The sequence below is a fragment of the Haliotis cracherodii genome, unplaced genomic scaffold (genome assembly GCF_022045235.1).
Source record: "Haliotis cracherodii isolate W230 unplaced genomic scaffold, xgHalCrac1.p SCAF_16, whole genome shotgun sequence".
Lineage (NCBI taxonomy): Eukaryota > Metazoa > Mollusca > Gastropoda > Lepetellida > Haliotidae > Haliotis > Haliotis cracherodii.
Window position 1 is genome coordinate 28,988,604 of NW_027266271.1, and position 14,867 is coordinate 29,003,470.

Consider the following 14,867-nt stretch of genomic DNA (forward strand, 5'->3'; position numbering starts at 1 on the left):
ATGACATGCAACCAGCCACGGTTCCCGGGTCACCTCAGGACGTAAGATGTAGAGATTGTTGAAAGGTGCTTGTTAGTTCATGGTGCGTCACAGTCACCAAGTAATTGATCGTTTGGGTATCGTCATACATAAGTATCAAATGAGTAACAATACCTTTTAACTGGCGATAGAGGATCGCATACAAGACATAAGCATTAGGTCTTTCTGTAAATCGTGTCTTTAATTATTACAAGGAGCGTGGTAGGCGTCGATCAAGAGCGTGGCCGGGGGTCCCGGGACCTTGGGCCCCGAGTCCCGTGAGTCGACCTCCCCCTGGCCCCGTCTCGCGCTTTTACAGAAATACAAGTACAGTATACTACGGTTATAACGAACATGCTTATAACGAACTGACGGATATAACGAACTTACTTTTTGGCCCCGACTACTTGCTGTAGTCATGCTGTATATGTACTTATAAAGAACTACGTTTATAACGAACTAAAATTCGTAGTCCCTTTGAGATCGTTATAACCGTAGTTTACTGTACACAGTTTTATACATGATAGTGAATGCATTTACAGAAGTACGTACTACATACTGATTCGACAATGTATGCAATGAATATCATACAATTTCATTTGAATGGACATAGATAGATTGACTTTACCTCATTGACATTTATGCTTACCTATCTTTAATGAAGCTGAAACCTAACATGAATTACATGTGGGGTGTCAATCAGCAGTCCGTAATCACGAATGACGGACACCGTCACAAAGGACGGACAGGCCAAGCTGTGACACTTAATTATCTAAAGAATACTTTTATTGTGTAACCAACCAGTGCACCAACTACACTGGACGATTAGGTTTTACATTAGTGATTTCATCTCTAACTTTATGTTTCTTTATGCTTATTATCATGCAAATATGTATGTACATTTTGTAAACGTATACACGTAAAAGTACCCGTATGACAGGATTACCAATTCAAGTCCAGCCTTTACCTGCATGTATGATCAGACAATATAACATTATGACGTGGACGGTTGTGGGATGTTTATATGTCGTCTCTGTTCACACAGACCTCGCTGTATATTACTGTTGGCAAAGACATTATTCCGCTTGGCCAACATCCTGTGTCGTAATGATCCATGCGTGTCTCACAATCATAAATGAGCGATGTTCGCGTGTCACACATATCTATGAGTAAACACATCCGTCAAGCGTCCACACCAAGTATTACAACCCAGTAATGGGACAGGACCTAGTCGCCAAAGGCCCGACAAATTTGCCATGCAGAGTTGAGTCCCTTGCAAGTGCCAGGATCCTATGGTGTTTGTATCCCAGAGTTTCCCTACCCTGGGTTTGTCAGCATCATACCCTCTCTCCAATACGGTAAACATCAACACACGAGGTGATATAACTTAATGACTCTTCACAGTGGCATAAAGTACAACTCACTCACTCATCCACTCACTCGCTCACACCACAGTAACGTGTTCAGACATCCATGGAACTAGACCAGACCATATTCCAGAAGCGTTATACAGCTATTCCTGCTCGGTATTAATCAATTGGGTCATTTATTTCCTTCAAATACATTCATTCCCCAGTTGTAATTATAGAAGCGATTTTTTACGCGTCATAAAATCCTAATGTGTGTCTTTACCCATTGATGGAGCACCAAAGTGTTTGAGTGGCGTTGATTTGGAAACTTTATGATGAGCTGTGAATTCCACTTTATAATCTGATCAGCCGCTGTGGCAACAGTACCTCGGAACCAGCAAAGGAACGATAAGGCGGAAAATAATTGTAACAATACTAAAAATTAAAGCTATCATTCGAAAACAAAGAAGAATCTTAATTAACAGGTCGCGTGTAATAGTTTGTATGCTGGTATTTAACTACGTTCTCGTTTAATGGGACAGTCTGGTCATAATTGAAGCAATCTTGCAGGCGTATAAAGGCATCAGAACGGCCACTCTCTTTTCCTCGTGTTTGTGCTGAAATAAACATTGATTAAGCAATACTTCAAAGAAGCCATCGGTCTATATTTCGCGGTCGTAAAATCGGGCTTAAAAGAGCAAATTGGTGTACCATCGACAGAATTTCTTTCTGACAGCGTTTTATTACATTTCACATTGTGGCCATCGACAGAGGCAACCAACACGCTCCAGAACATATTTAGATTCAATCACGATGAGGTGATGAGAAATATTGCAGTTTGATTTTACCGTTTTAACCAGCTATAACCATGTGGTTTGAAGTTGGTAGGCTTGAAGCAGATTCGTTACGCTTCAATTCACGTCGGACAAGCATGTAAGTGCCCATACACATGCCTTGCCTCTACGACGACATTATTTAATATAATCAGGATTCCTGAGAGGAATTACAACAACGCACATGTCCACGACAGCTTTATTTGATACAATCAGGATGTATGACAGTGATATACATGTCCACGACAGCTTTATTTAATACAATAGGGACGTATGACAGCCATATACATGTCCACGACAGCTTTATGTGATACAATCAGGATGAATGACAGCGATATACATGTCCACGACAGCTTTATATGATACAATCAGGATGTATGACAGCGATATACATGTCCACGACAGCTTTATGTGATACAATCAGGATGTATGACAGCGATATACATGTCCACGACAGCTTTATGTGATACAATCAGGATGTATGACAGTGATATACATGTCCAGGACAGCTTTATTTAATACAATCAGGGTCTATGACAATGATATACACGTCCACGGCAGCTTTATTTAATACAATCAGGATGTATGGCAGTGATATACATGTCCACGACAGCTTTATTTAATATAATCAGGATGTATGACAGCGATATACATGTCCACGACAGCTTTATGTGATACAATCAGGATGTATGACAGCGATATACATGTCCACGACAGCTTTATGTGATACAATCAGGATGTATGACAGCGATATATAGTACATGTCCACGACAGCTTTATTTAATACAACCAGGATGTATGACAGTGATATACATGTCCACGACAGCTTTATTTAATACAATAGGGACGTATGACAGCCATATACATGTCCACGACAGCTTTATGTGATACAATCAGGATGAATGACAGCGATATACATGTCCACGACAGCTTTATGTGATACAATCAGGATGTATGACAGCGATATACATGTCCACGACAGCTTTATTTAATACAATCAGGATGTATGACAGTGATATACATGTCCACGACAGCTTTATATGATACAATCAGGATGTATGACAGCAATATACATGTCCACGACAGCTTTATATGATACAATCAGGATGTATGACAGCGATATACATGTCCACGACAGCTTTATGTGATACAATCAGGATGTATGACAGCGATATACATGTCCACGACAGCTTTATTTAATACAATCAGGATGTATGACAGCGATATACATGTCCACGACAGCTTTATGTGATACAATCAGGATAAATGACAGCGATATACATGTCCACGACAGCTTTATGTGATACAATCAGGATGTATGACAGTGATATACATGTCCACGACAGCTTTATTTAATACAATCAGGATGTATGACAATGATATACATGTCCACGACAGCTTTATTTAATACAATCAATATGTATGACAGTGATATACATGTCCACGACAGCTTTATGTGATACAATCAGGATGTATGACAGTGATATACATGTCCACGACAGCTTTATTTAATACAATCAGGATGTATGACAGCGATATACATATCCACGACAGCTTTATGTGATACAATCAGGATGTATGACAGTGATATACATGTCCACGACAGCTTTATTTAATACAATCAGGATGTATGACAATGATATACATGTCCACGACAGCTTTATTTAATACAATCAGGATGTATGACAATGATATACATGTCCACGACAGCTTTATGTGATACAATCAGGATGTATGACAGTGATATACATGTCCACGACAGCTTTATGTGATACAATCAGGATGTATGACAATGATATACATGTCCACGACAGCTTTATGTGATACAATCTGGATGTATGACAGTGATATACATGTCCACGACAGCTTTATGTGATACAATCAGGATGTATGGCAGCGATATACATGTCCACGACAGCTTTATGTGATATAATCAGGATATACAAAGAATACACGAGGATATACCAGGGAAACACCTGGAATACACCAGGATACGCAAGGAATATACCAGGATTACACCAGCACACATCAGGAATACACCAGGATACGCCAGGATACACCAGGAATATACCAGCATGCACCAGGAATACATCATGATACGCCAAGATACACCAGAAATACCCCAGGATACACCAGGAATACACCAGGGTACACCAGGAATACACCAGGATACACCAAGGATACCCCAGGAATACACCAATATACACGACGTACACCAGGATAAACAAATTACACACCAGGATACACCAGGATAAACAAATGATACACCAGGATACACCAAGGATACACCAGGAATCAACCAATATACACCAGGAACACACCAGGGATACACCAGGAATCCACCAATATACACCAGGAACACACTAGGGATACACAAGGATACACCAGGAACACACCAGGGATACACCAGGATACACTAATGATACCCCGGGAATACACCTGGATACACCAGGATAAACAAATGATTCACTAGGGTACACCAGGGATACACCAGGGATACACCAGAGAGTCCCACCCAACCATGTCCAGCATCCGGCCGCCTTAAATGGGAAAGGACAAAAACATACATTTCATCACAGCATGTCAAAGCAAAGTCTGCCTGGCCGAATTTGAATTTGAAACCTTGAATTCTAATATAAAGTTAATGTTGTTCCATCTCACAAACAAATCAAACGCTAAGTTCCACTCCATAACTATAAGAGAACAGGAGTTTTGATTTATATGCTTTTTAAACCCTGAAAGAGACAACAAGAACATGGTGATAGTTGCTCCAGTTTCTGACGATGTATTACAACTTCCAGGCGACAACAAACACTAATGTATCACATACAAACTCACTTATTGCTTCACGCTAATATTACTTTTAAAATATAAAGTATAATTCTTTAGTTTCCCGTCACGTACCGGGTTCATTATTTGCCCAGAGACTGATCATTAACCGGAGCATTGTGAGATCATATCTATAAATACGGCATGAGTAACGTCCTCCATCGCAACATCACCGACAATTACGTGGCATTTCAGTCTCAATACAACCACAAATCTGCAACATCACAGCAGAGCTCCATCTCTTTAACCATGTCCTGCTTTATGGCCACATGAACCTACTCCAGTCTTTGATGTCCTCATCAGCAGTCAGACTAGGCGGTCGCTGCATAGCAACAGATATATATGCCAGATCTGTTCATTGCCTCCGTGGATGTAGACAGGGGAGGTAACTCTGGGTGGCGATGCACGCCGGCGACTGCTGCAGGTTGTGACGAGGGACCATGTGACCATGTGACAATCTCGGACATTTTTTAAACCAAAACAAATTTCACCCCAGGCTTTTACACACAATACACTGTTCGCTGGATATGCTATGAGAGGAGCATAATAAACTATAATAATATGTGAGTGTCTTCATTGAATGTAGGAAGTGATGTGTCGAGGACATGTTTCTGGAGATATTCATGTCTCACAGCGAGGTTCATTTAGCTCACTAGATGCAGGTCCAGGTGCATTTCTTTTTAACAAACTGATCGAATATCAAACGCCATCATCGACCCTTCGTTGAAAACGCAGAGTCAGCAACAGAAATGGAATATACTGTCAGTGACTTTGTGAGTGTAATAAGCTGCCATATACCGCCCACGGCCAAACATTCAAGGGAATTTCTAAAACATTATTTTGAAAAACTGTAATCTCCACATCCAACATTATGATTAACGTATACCATACTACACACAGGAGGAATGTATTCAGGTCGACACACGTGGCGCTCGTGGGTCTGTATAAAAAGAAAAATATTTATACAAGACTTTGATCTGGCTTCGAGGAAATCGACACGGAGTGAAAAACAGCGGTCAAAGGAAACAGGCAATAAAAATATTTACAGAACAATTTACTCACACGTCCAAAAAGTGGCCACGATGGGTCCCATACGGTGACAGAGCTCACTATAAACATTGCCACCTTGTGCATGGTTTGCCCAAACTCAGCTTGACTCCATACAGCGCAACCACGCATAGGCCTCTGATGTGTGTATGGGGACGACATGACAAACATGTCCTTTGCCGGTAAAGCGAGTTTGTGCATAAAGTCTCATTTCCAATGGAAAAAAATAGACCTTGTGCATTAACAAAACGCGAATAGTCTTTAAAGTTTAATTCTTTCCAATACGGCGTTGCATCTAATCAGACGGTTTTGGATCCGCCGACCAAACGTTTCACAAATGTGAACTGTAATTAAATTTCTTTGTTCTTGTTTTCTAACTGTCAATGATAAAATAACTCTTTGATGGAGGACGAAATGGGAACGGGCACATGTAGCCCCTGTACGTTTTCCTTCAGAAAAAAAAGGTTCCATTCATTTGCTTATTTCGTCCATCCGACGATTTTTTAGATTGATCATAACCATGTTTTCAAATGTACACTATTTTCGACGACCGGGACGTTTTAGAAGGAAAGTGCCTATATAGCTACAGTTAATGGCTGATGTGAATACTACACGAAGGCTATACTCATTGGCGTGGCGGGTGAACGTTCACCTCCCAACATGTAAACAACAAACGACTTTCACAAGGAACTATCCTTCGGTTGGTAATACATCTGTTAACGACAAACTGATGGGTGGATTGAGAAACATTTCTGCAGATCTATTCCATCGATTATCCTGGATGATCTGTGATCATGTAGAACACTTCCATCACCATGACCGGTGCAGCCCGTCTCCAGCACCAGATGCTGACACCGGTGAGGCAGTCTGCATGATGCCTTCCTGCATGTGAAAGAAACATGAATTTTATTTCCAATCTACATTGGGCCACACGTCTATAGCACGGTATACAAGAACACGGAGGAGTTCTGCAGCATGGTTTGTTTCCTAAGGACGCGTCTTTTGGACACATAAACATGGAGAATTCCTGTAGGAGTACACTGTCAGCACTCGTTAACCAAGATGCAAATTTGATACAATCTGGATCAGCTTAGCAGCAACTTTCCTGGTGCTTCTGGTGTATGTATTAACATAGTGGAAATGGACAACGTTTTACAAATAATTTATCACATTATATGCCATGCATTAAGGATTGGAAATTGTGAAATAGGGGAATATTACAACTAACGGACCATGTTTCAGTATGTTGAACCTGCCAAGGTCAAATAGATAACGCACATCGTACATGATCCAGGACCAGTATCTCTACTTGTGCTGGTCAGATAGAGTTAGGCAACCAATCAAATAACTGTTTATCATCCACCTTATCAGATCGCACATACCACGAATACAATCATGGCATGCCAGTTACTGGTAAGCTAAACATACTAAACGTCAAACATAAACACATTGATATCATCAATGCATCGGTCAAACTAAATTATATAATTCTCTCGAGATAGCATCACCAAAGTTCTCAATAACAACTTTATCGTCTGTTTAATCAGTCAATGAGATTATCTGTAGTAGCTAGAATAGGTATAAATACGGACGACAGACACTAACAACTCATTCTGTGGCTGTCTGATAAACTGACTGTTTATTCACTCAGGTGATAAACGTTACTATCTTGTACTATAATAAATCATAACTATATGCTAACACCCTTGGCAATACATGCAACTTTATTTGGTAATTGAAAATGTCATACTTATGTGTATGTTTTGGATATTTCCCTTGTTATACTGCGGCACATGGATTATGCCAATAATGTTATTTCTGTAAGGTTGATTACCTTAGATGTTATTATCTTGTGTCATCATCCTGTATCATGTTCTCCATATGTCTCCCAAACTCTCTCGGATACATAGTCGTAATCTTGGAAAGCGGATATTTCAAATTCTAGTAAACGCTCCTCATATCGTATTTTTAAAACTTGAAACATGTAGATGTATTTAATAAACATTCTTCCCCAATTAACCTTTAAATTCTGATTGCATCCCGAAACACTATTCAAAAAGACCAAATACATTACAACTCCAGAAATTATTCAACTGCCATAAGATATCAGTGTGTGTGTGTGTGTGTGTGTGTGTGTGTGTGTGTGTGTGTGTGTGTGTGTGTGTGTGTGTGTGTGTGTGTGTGTGTGTGTGTGTGTGTGTGTGTGTGTGTGTGTGTGTGTGTGTGTGTGTGTGTGTGTGTGTGTGTGTGTGTGTGTGTGTGTGTGTGTGTGTGAGGGGACATTCCTGATTTTGACACTTCAGTGACAGTACACCCTTCATACACACACGCGGACATCAAACACATATACACGCTAAATACACACACGGACATCAGACACACTCTACATACAAACACGCGGACATCAAACATATATACACGCTAACTACACACACGGACATCAGACACACTCTACATACAAACACGCGGACATCAAACACATATACACGCTAAATACACACACGGACATCAGACACACTCTACATACAAACACGCGGACATCAAACACATATACACGCTAAATACACACACGGACATCAGACACACTCTACATACAAACACGCGGACATCAAACACATATACACGCTAAATACACACACGGGCATCAGACACACTCTACATACAAACACGCGGACATCCAACACATATACACGCTAAATACACACACGGACATCAGACACACTCTACATACAAACACGCGTACATCCAACACATATACACGCTAAATACACACACGGACATCAGACACATATACACCCTACATAGACACACGGACATCAGACACACTTACACGCTACACACACACACGGACATCAGACACATATACGCCCTACATACACTCACACGGACATCAGACACATATACACCCTACACACCCACACACGGACATCAGACACATATACACGCTACATACACACACGGACATCGGACACATTTACACGCTACACACACACACACACACACGGACATCAGACACATATGCGCACTACATACACGTACATATACAGACGGAAACAGATTAGTACAGTCTCTCCTTCTCCCATTCTCTCCCTGTCACCAACGACCTTGCCTTCGTATAGCTGTCATGCCTATTGCGATGTTAAGCTCGATTTCACAGGCCTAAAAAGCATCAGTGGGATCTTGCTCATGCCCCTCCACCCGTCCCAGCGCCGTATATCGCGACAATGATTAATTTTGACATGAAGTGTAGATGTTAACAGATTTGTAACGCTTTGTGTCAGATAGGGAACACCAAAAGCTGAAATGCTATCAGCCTCCCCCGGCGACACTGTGTCACTTCTCCTCGAGTGTCTCCTGTGACTGTCGTGTTTATTGGCAAAACGAAGGACCAAACGTCACGACCACCAAACGTCAAAGTTTAGTGTCAGGGTTCTCACAAATGTCAGTTGAAATGCTCTTTCATTTCAGTAGTATCATGCAGACGGGCCTTGACAAGGACACATACATGACATGGTGTGCACATACAGTAAACTACGGTTATAACGAACACGCTTATAACGAACTGACTGATATAACGAACTTACTTTTTTTGGTCCCGACTATTTGCTGTAGTTATGCTGTATATATGCTTATAACGAACTACGGTTATAACGAACTAAAATTAGTAGTCCCTTGGAGTTCGTTATAGCCGTACTTTACTGTACTGTGTCACTCGCCACGACAACGTCGAGGAGTTGGACAATGTTTGTAACATAGTAAGTTTGTAACATAGTAATTACAACTACGATGAATTTGATAACACTAGCTCTTACACGTCACACTTTGTACTTTGTTTTTGCTATGAACAAGCACTAAACATATATCGTTTACACATATATCGTAAACATTTCAGTCTACAGTCAAGCCTCGTTAATCCGACACTCGTTAATTCGACAATCGGCTTTATCCGACACAAATGATGGGAACCGATTTAATCAATGCTATTTAGACCCGTTAATCCGACAGTCTCGCACTCCGGCTCCGACACACCTAATTTGCGACGAATTACCGAAATCACTCATTAATCAGTCTCGTTAATCCGACACAGTGATCAGCGTACTCCGTGGTCATCTGCCCGCGAGTACACAGCCCGAGTTTTGATGCGAGACGAGACGGCTGGTAGCTACATATTACAACCGCTGCAAAGATAAACTTTGCTTAACAATAAACAATTAATGCTTTAGATAAAGAAAACAGGATTAATCACATGCTTAGATTACCTCAATCTCATTAAAATCGGATACAAGTTCTCGCTATCGCCGAGGACATCCCATTAAATTACGTCAGAAGAACCTTTAGCGAACTATGACCGACGAACGTTGGTACTATATAATTTCGTTAATCCGACATAATCATATGCAACCAGCCATGTCGGGTTAACGGGACTTGACTGTATATACACGTTCATAATGCACTGTGCTCCATTGGAGATGAAATGAATCCCGATCGGGGTATTTAGTCACCGCTCTTACATGTTGCACGACTGTCCCGAGATTTCACCTGCCAGGATTTACACCTGCACTTCTGATCAAAGCTGACACGCCATGATATACACCGGTATAACTGCTCAAAGCTGACACGCCATGATATACACCGGTATAACTGCTCAAAGCTGACACGCCATGATATAGACCTGTACCTCTGCTCAAAGCTGACACGCCATGATATACACCTATACCTCTGCTCAAAGCTGACATGCCATGATATAGACCTGTACCTCTTATCAAAGCTGACACGCCATGATATAGACCTGTACCTCTTATCAAAGCTGACACGCCATGATATACACCTGTACCTCTTATCAAAGCTGACATGCCATGATATACACCGGTATAACTGCTCAAAGCTGACTCACCATGATATAGACCTGTACCTCTGCTCAAAGCTGACATGCCATGATATACACCGGTATAACTGCTCAACGCTGACACGCCATGATATACACCGGTATAACTGCTCAAAGCTGACACGCCATGATATACACCGGTATAACTGCTCAAAGCTGACACGCCATGATATACACCGGTATAACTGCTCAAAGCTGACACGCCATGATATACACCGGTATAACTGCTCAAAGCTGACACGCCATGATATAGACCTGTACCTCTGATCAAAGCTGACACGCCATGATATACACCTGTACCTCTGATAAAAGCTGACACGCCATGATATACACCGGTATAACTGCTCAAAGCTGACACGCCATGATATAGACCTGTACCTCTGATCAAAGCTGACATGCCATGATATACACCTGTACCTCTTATCAAAGCTGACACGCCATGATATACACCTGTACCTCTGATCAAAGCTGACACGCCATGATATACACCTGTACCTCTTATCAAAGCTGACACGCCATGATATACACCTATACCTCTGATCATACCTGACACGCCATGATATACACCTATACATCTGCTCAAAGCTGACACGCCATGATATACACCGGTATAACTGCTCAAAGCTGACACGCCATGATATACACCTGTACCTCTGATCAAAGCTGACACGCCATGATATACACCGGTATAACTGCTCAAAGCTGACACGCCATGATATACACCTGTACTTCTGATCAAAGCTGACACGCCATGATATACACCTATACCTCTTATCAAAGCCGACACGCCATGATATACACCTGTACCTCTGATCAAAGCTGACACGCCATGATATACACCTGTACCTCTGATCATAGCTGACACGCCATAATATACACCTATACCTCTGATCATACCTGACACGCCATGATATACACCTATACCTCTGCTCAAAGCTGACACGTCATGATATACACCTGTATATCTGATCAAAGCTGACACGCCACGATATACACCTGTACCACTTATCAAAGCTGACACGCCATGATATACACCGGTATAACTGCTCAAAGCTGACACGCCATGATATAGACCTGTACCTCTGATCAAAGCTGACATGCCATGATATACACCTGTACCTCTGATCAAAGCTGACACGCCATGATATACACCGGTATAACTGCTCAAAGCTGACACGCCATGATATACACCTGTACCTCTGATCAAAGCTGACATGCCATGATATAGACCTGTACCTCTGATCAAAGCTGACACGTCATGATATACACCTATACCTCTGATCATACCTGACACGCCATGATATACACCTATACATCTGCTCAAAGCTGACACGCCATGATATACACCGGTATAACTGCTCAAAGCTGACACGCCATGATATACACCTGTACCTCTGATCAAAGCTGACACGCCAAGATATACACCGGTATAACTGCTCAAAGCTGACACGCCATGATATACACCTGTACTTCTGATCATAGCTGACACGCCATGATATACACCTATACCTCTTATCAAAGCCGACACGCCTTGATATACACCTGTACCTCTGATCAAAGCTGACACGCCATGATATACACCTGTACCTCTGATCATAGCTGACACGCCATGATATACACCTATACCTCTGATCATACCTGACACGCCATGATATACACCTCTACCTCTGCTCAAAGCTGACACGCCATGATATACACCGGTATAACTGCTCAAAGCTTACACGCCATGATATACACCTGTACCTCTGATCAAAGCTGACACGCCATGATATACACCGGTATAACTGCTGTGAAAAAAAAATCACATTAGGTGCCACGGTGTTACAACAGACTCTACAGGACCACGTGGCTGGCCTAACGGGTCGTAGTATGTGCAGGCTTAGTAAACATGACTTGGGCAGTGCTTCTGAAATTCACTCTTTCATCACATGGTCCATTTTCTGATGTTTGTCAAAATGTGAACATGAAACTCTGGTTCCATAAGATAGTCATTAAATGTACAGATCTATTCAAAAACTTTACATTATACACATGCTATTTTGCCGTAAGTAGAACATGATTTAATATTGTTTCGTCTGTGGACACACTCTTTTTCACTCTAGATAAGACTGTATCTCTGCTACTTTCATATATCATTATTATATACTCTTCAAAAAAAGAAACTTGACATAGATGTAAAACCACCAAACCAAATATCTAACATAATTACATTAAATGAGAACCAAATAAGTCAAACAGAAAGATGGTGCGTGTATAATTCTCGAAAACACATGCAAAGCACATAAACGTAGCGTTTGGGGATCAATTTTACAGCTTCATCCAAACGCAACCGCCTGTAAAAAACGTGCAGGCATGCAGGCCCCCTTCTGAATGGATGTAAAAATCCACACCAACGGCTGTTCATACAGTCCATATAACGGCAGTAGAGGCGGTGACAGAATGCCAAGACTGAATGCAGCTCAACGGAACAACGCCATTGGGAGATTACAAGCTGGAGCAACTCAGCAAGAAGTGGCCAGGCACTTTGGCGTATCCAGACAGACAATCTCCGCACTGTGGACCCGATACAATAACACCAACAGAGTGGACGACAGACCAAGGTCAGGAAGACCAAGGGTGACAACCCAAGCACAAGATAAATACATTCGGCTGCGACACCTCCGAGACCGCACTACCACAGCCACGTCTACAACCACACAGATCCCTGGGGTACGCAGAATATCAGATCAAACGGTACGCAACAGACTGAGGGAGGCTGGACTTTTTGCACGAAGACCTGTTCGACGTCATGTATTGACCCCACGTCATCTGGCGGAGAGTCTGCTTTGGTGCCAACAGAGGGTTAGATGGGCACGTGCAAGGTGGAGAAATGTACTGTTAATTGACGAGTCCCGTTTCCTACTCACACGCGCTGATGGGCGCGCACGTGTCTACAGACGTCGGGGTGTACGTTACGCCCCCAACTGTGTGCAGCAGGTTGTCCCATTTGGCGGCGGCAGTGTCATGGTATGGGCCGGAATTCATCACGCTGGTAGGACGCCTCTCGTGCATGTGGCAGGTGCATTGACAGGTGTGCGTTACAGAAACTTGATCCTACAGCCTTACGTTCCTCCTCACGTCAACGTTCATGGCGGACAGTTCCAGCAGGACAAAGCTCGACCGCATATTGCACTTGTTTGTCAGAACTTCTTACATCACAACAACATCCAGACATTACCTTGGCCAAACCGGTCACCAGATTTGTCCCCGATTGAGCATCTGTGGGACGAGTTGGATCGACGCGTTCGCAGAAGGAATCCACCGCCCCAAACACTTCCGGCGCTTCTTGATGCACTTCAGCATGGATGGCAGCACATCCAACAGCGTGTTATTGACAACTTGATTGCATCTATGGGTCGTCGGTGTCAAGCGGTGATTGATGCACGTGGTGGGCACAACCGATACTGACATTTTCTGTACCCCTGTGACATTAATTGTATCGTGTACGTGTGTCTGTCTAGATGAAACGATTAATGTTTTGAACATTGTGTACATTGATCTTCAAACAGTGCTTCAATTATGGTTTCTGTGTCCTATTTTGAAACAATCGCATTGTATTATATTTTGAAAGTCAGTGTCAAGTTTCTTTTTTTGAAGAGTATATATTCCTATTCATATACACTGCCATCCATTTGAAAGAACTGACCCAAAATGTTGTATTGTTTCCGTCACTCCACATCTGTCACATTCATTACTGGACTTTCTGGATAGGCGTGGATGTGTCTGGAGGCAACCTAATGAACGTCATGCTAACGTCAACGTAATCCAACATATAGGACAGGAGTGGGTGTATACAAATACAGGACGAGATGTCTAGTGCTGCCAGAACGCCACTGCATACCGTCCACGGAGGTCACCGGACAGTAC

General features: G+C 42.2%; 1 protein-coding gene across 1 annotated transcript in view; it reads right to left on the reverse strand.

Moving 5' to 3' along the window:
- The window catches only part of LOC139463668 (pneumococcal serine-rich repeat protein-like), a 35,733-nt gene extending 21,607 nt beyond the window's left edge, over positions 1-14,126 (reverse strand). Inside the window, exon 1 of the mRNA XM_071244925.1 lies at positions 14,067-14,126. Coding sequence (XP_071101026.1) covers positions 14,067-14,126 — 60 coding nt within the window. The remainder of the gene's footprint in view (positions 1-14,066) is intronic.
- Between the last annotated feature and the right edge of the window lie 741 nt (positions 14,127-14,867).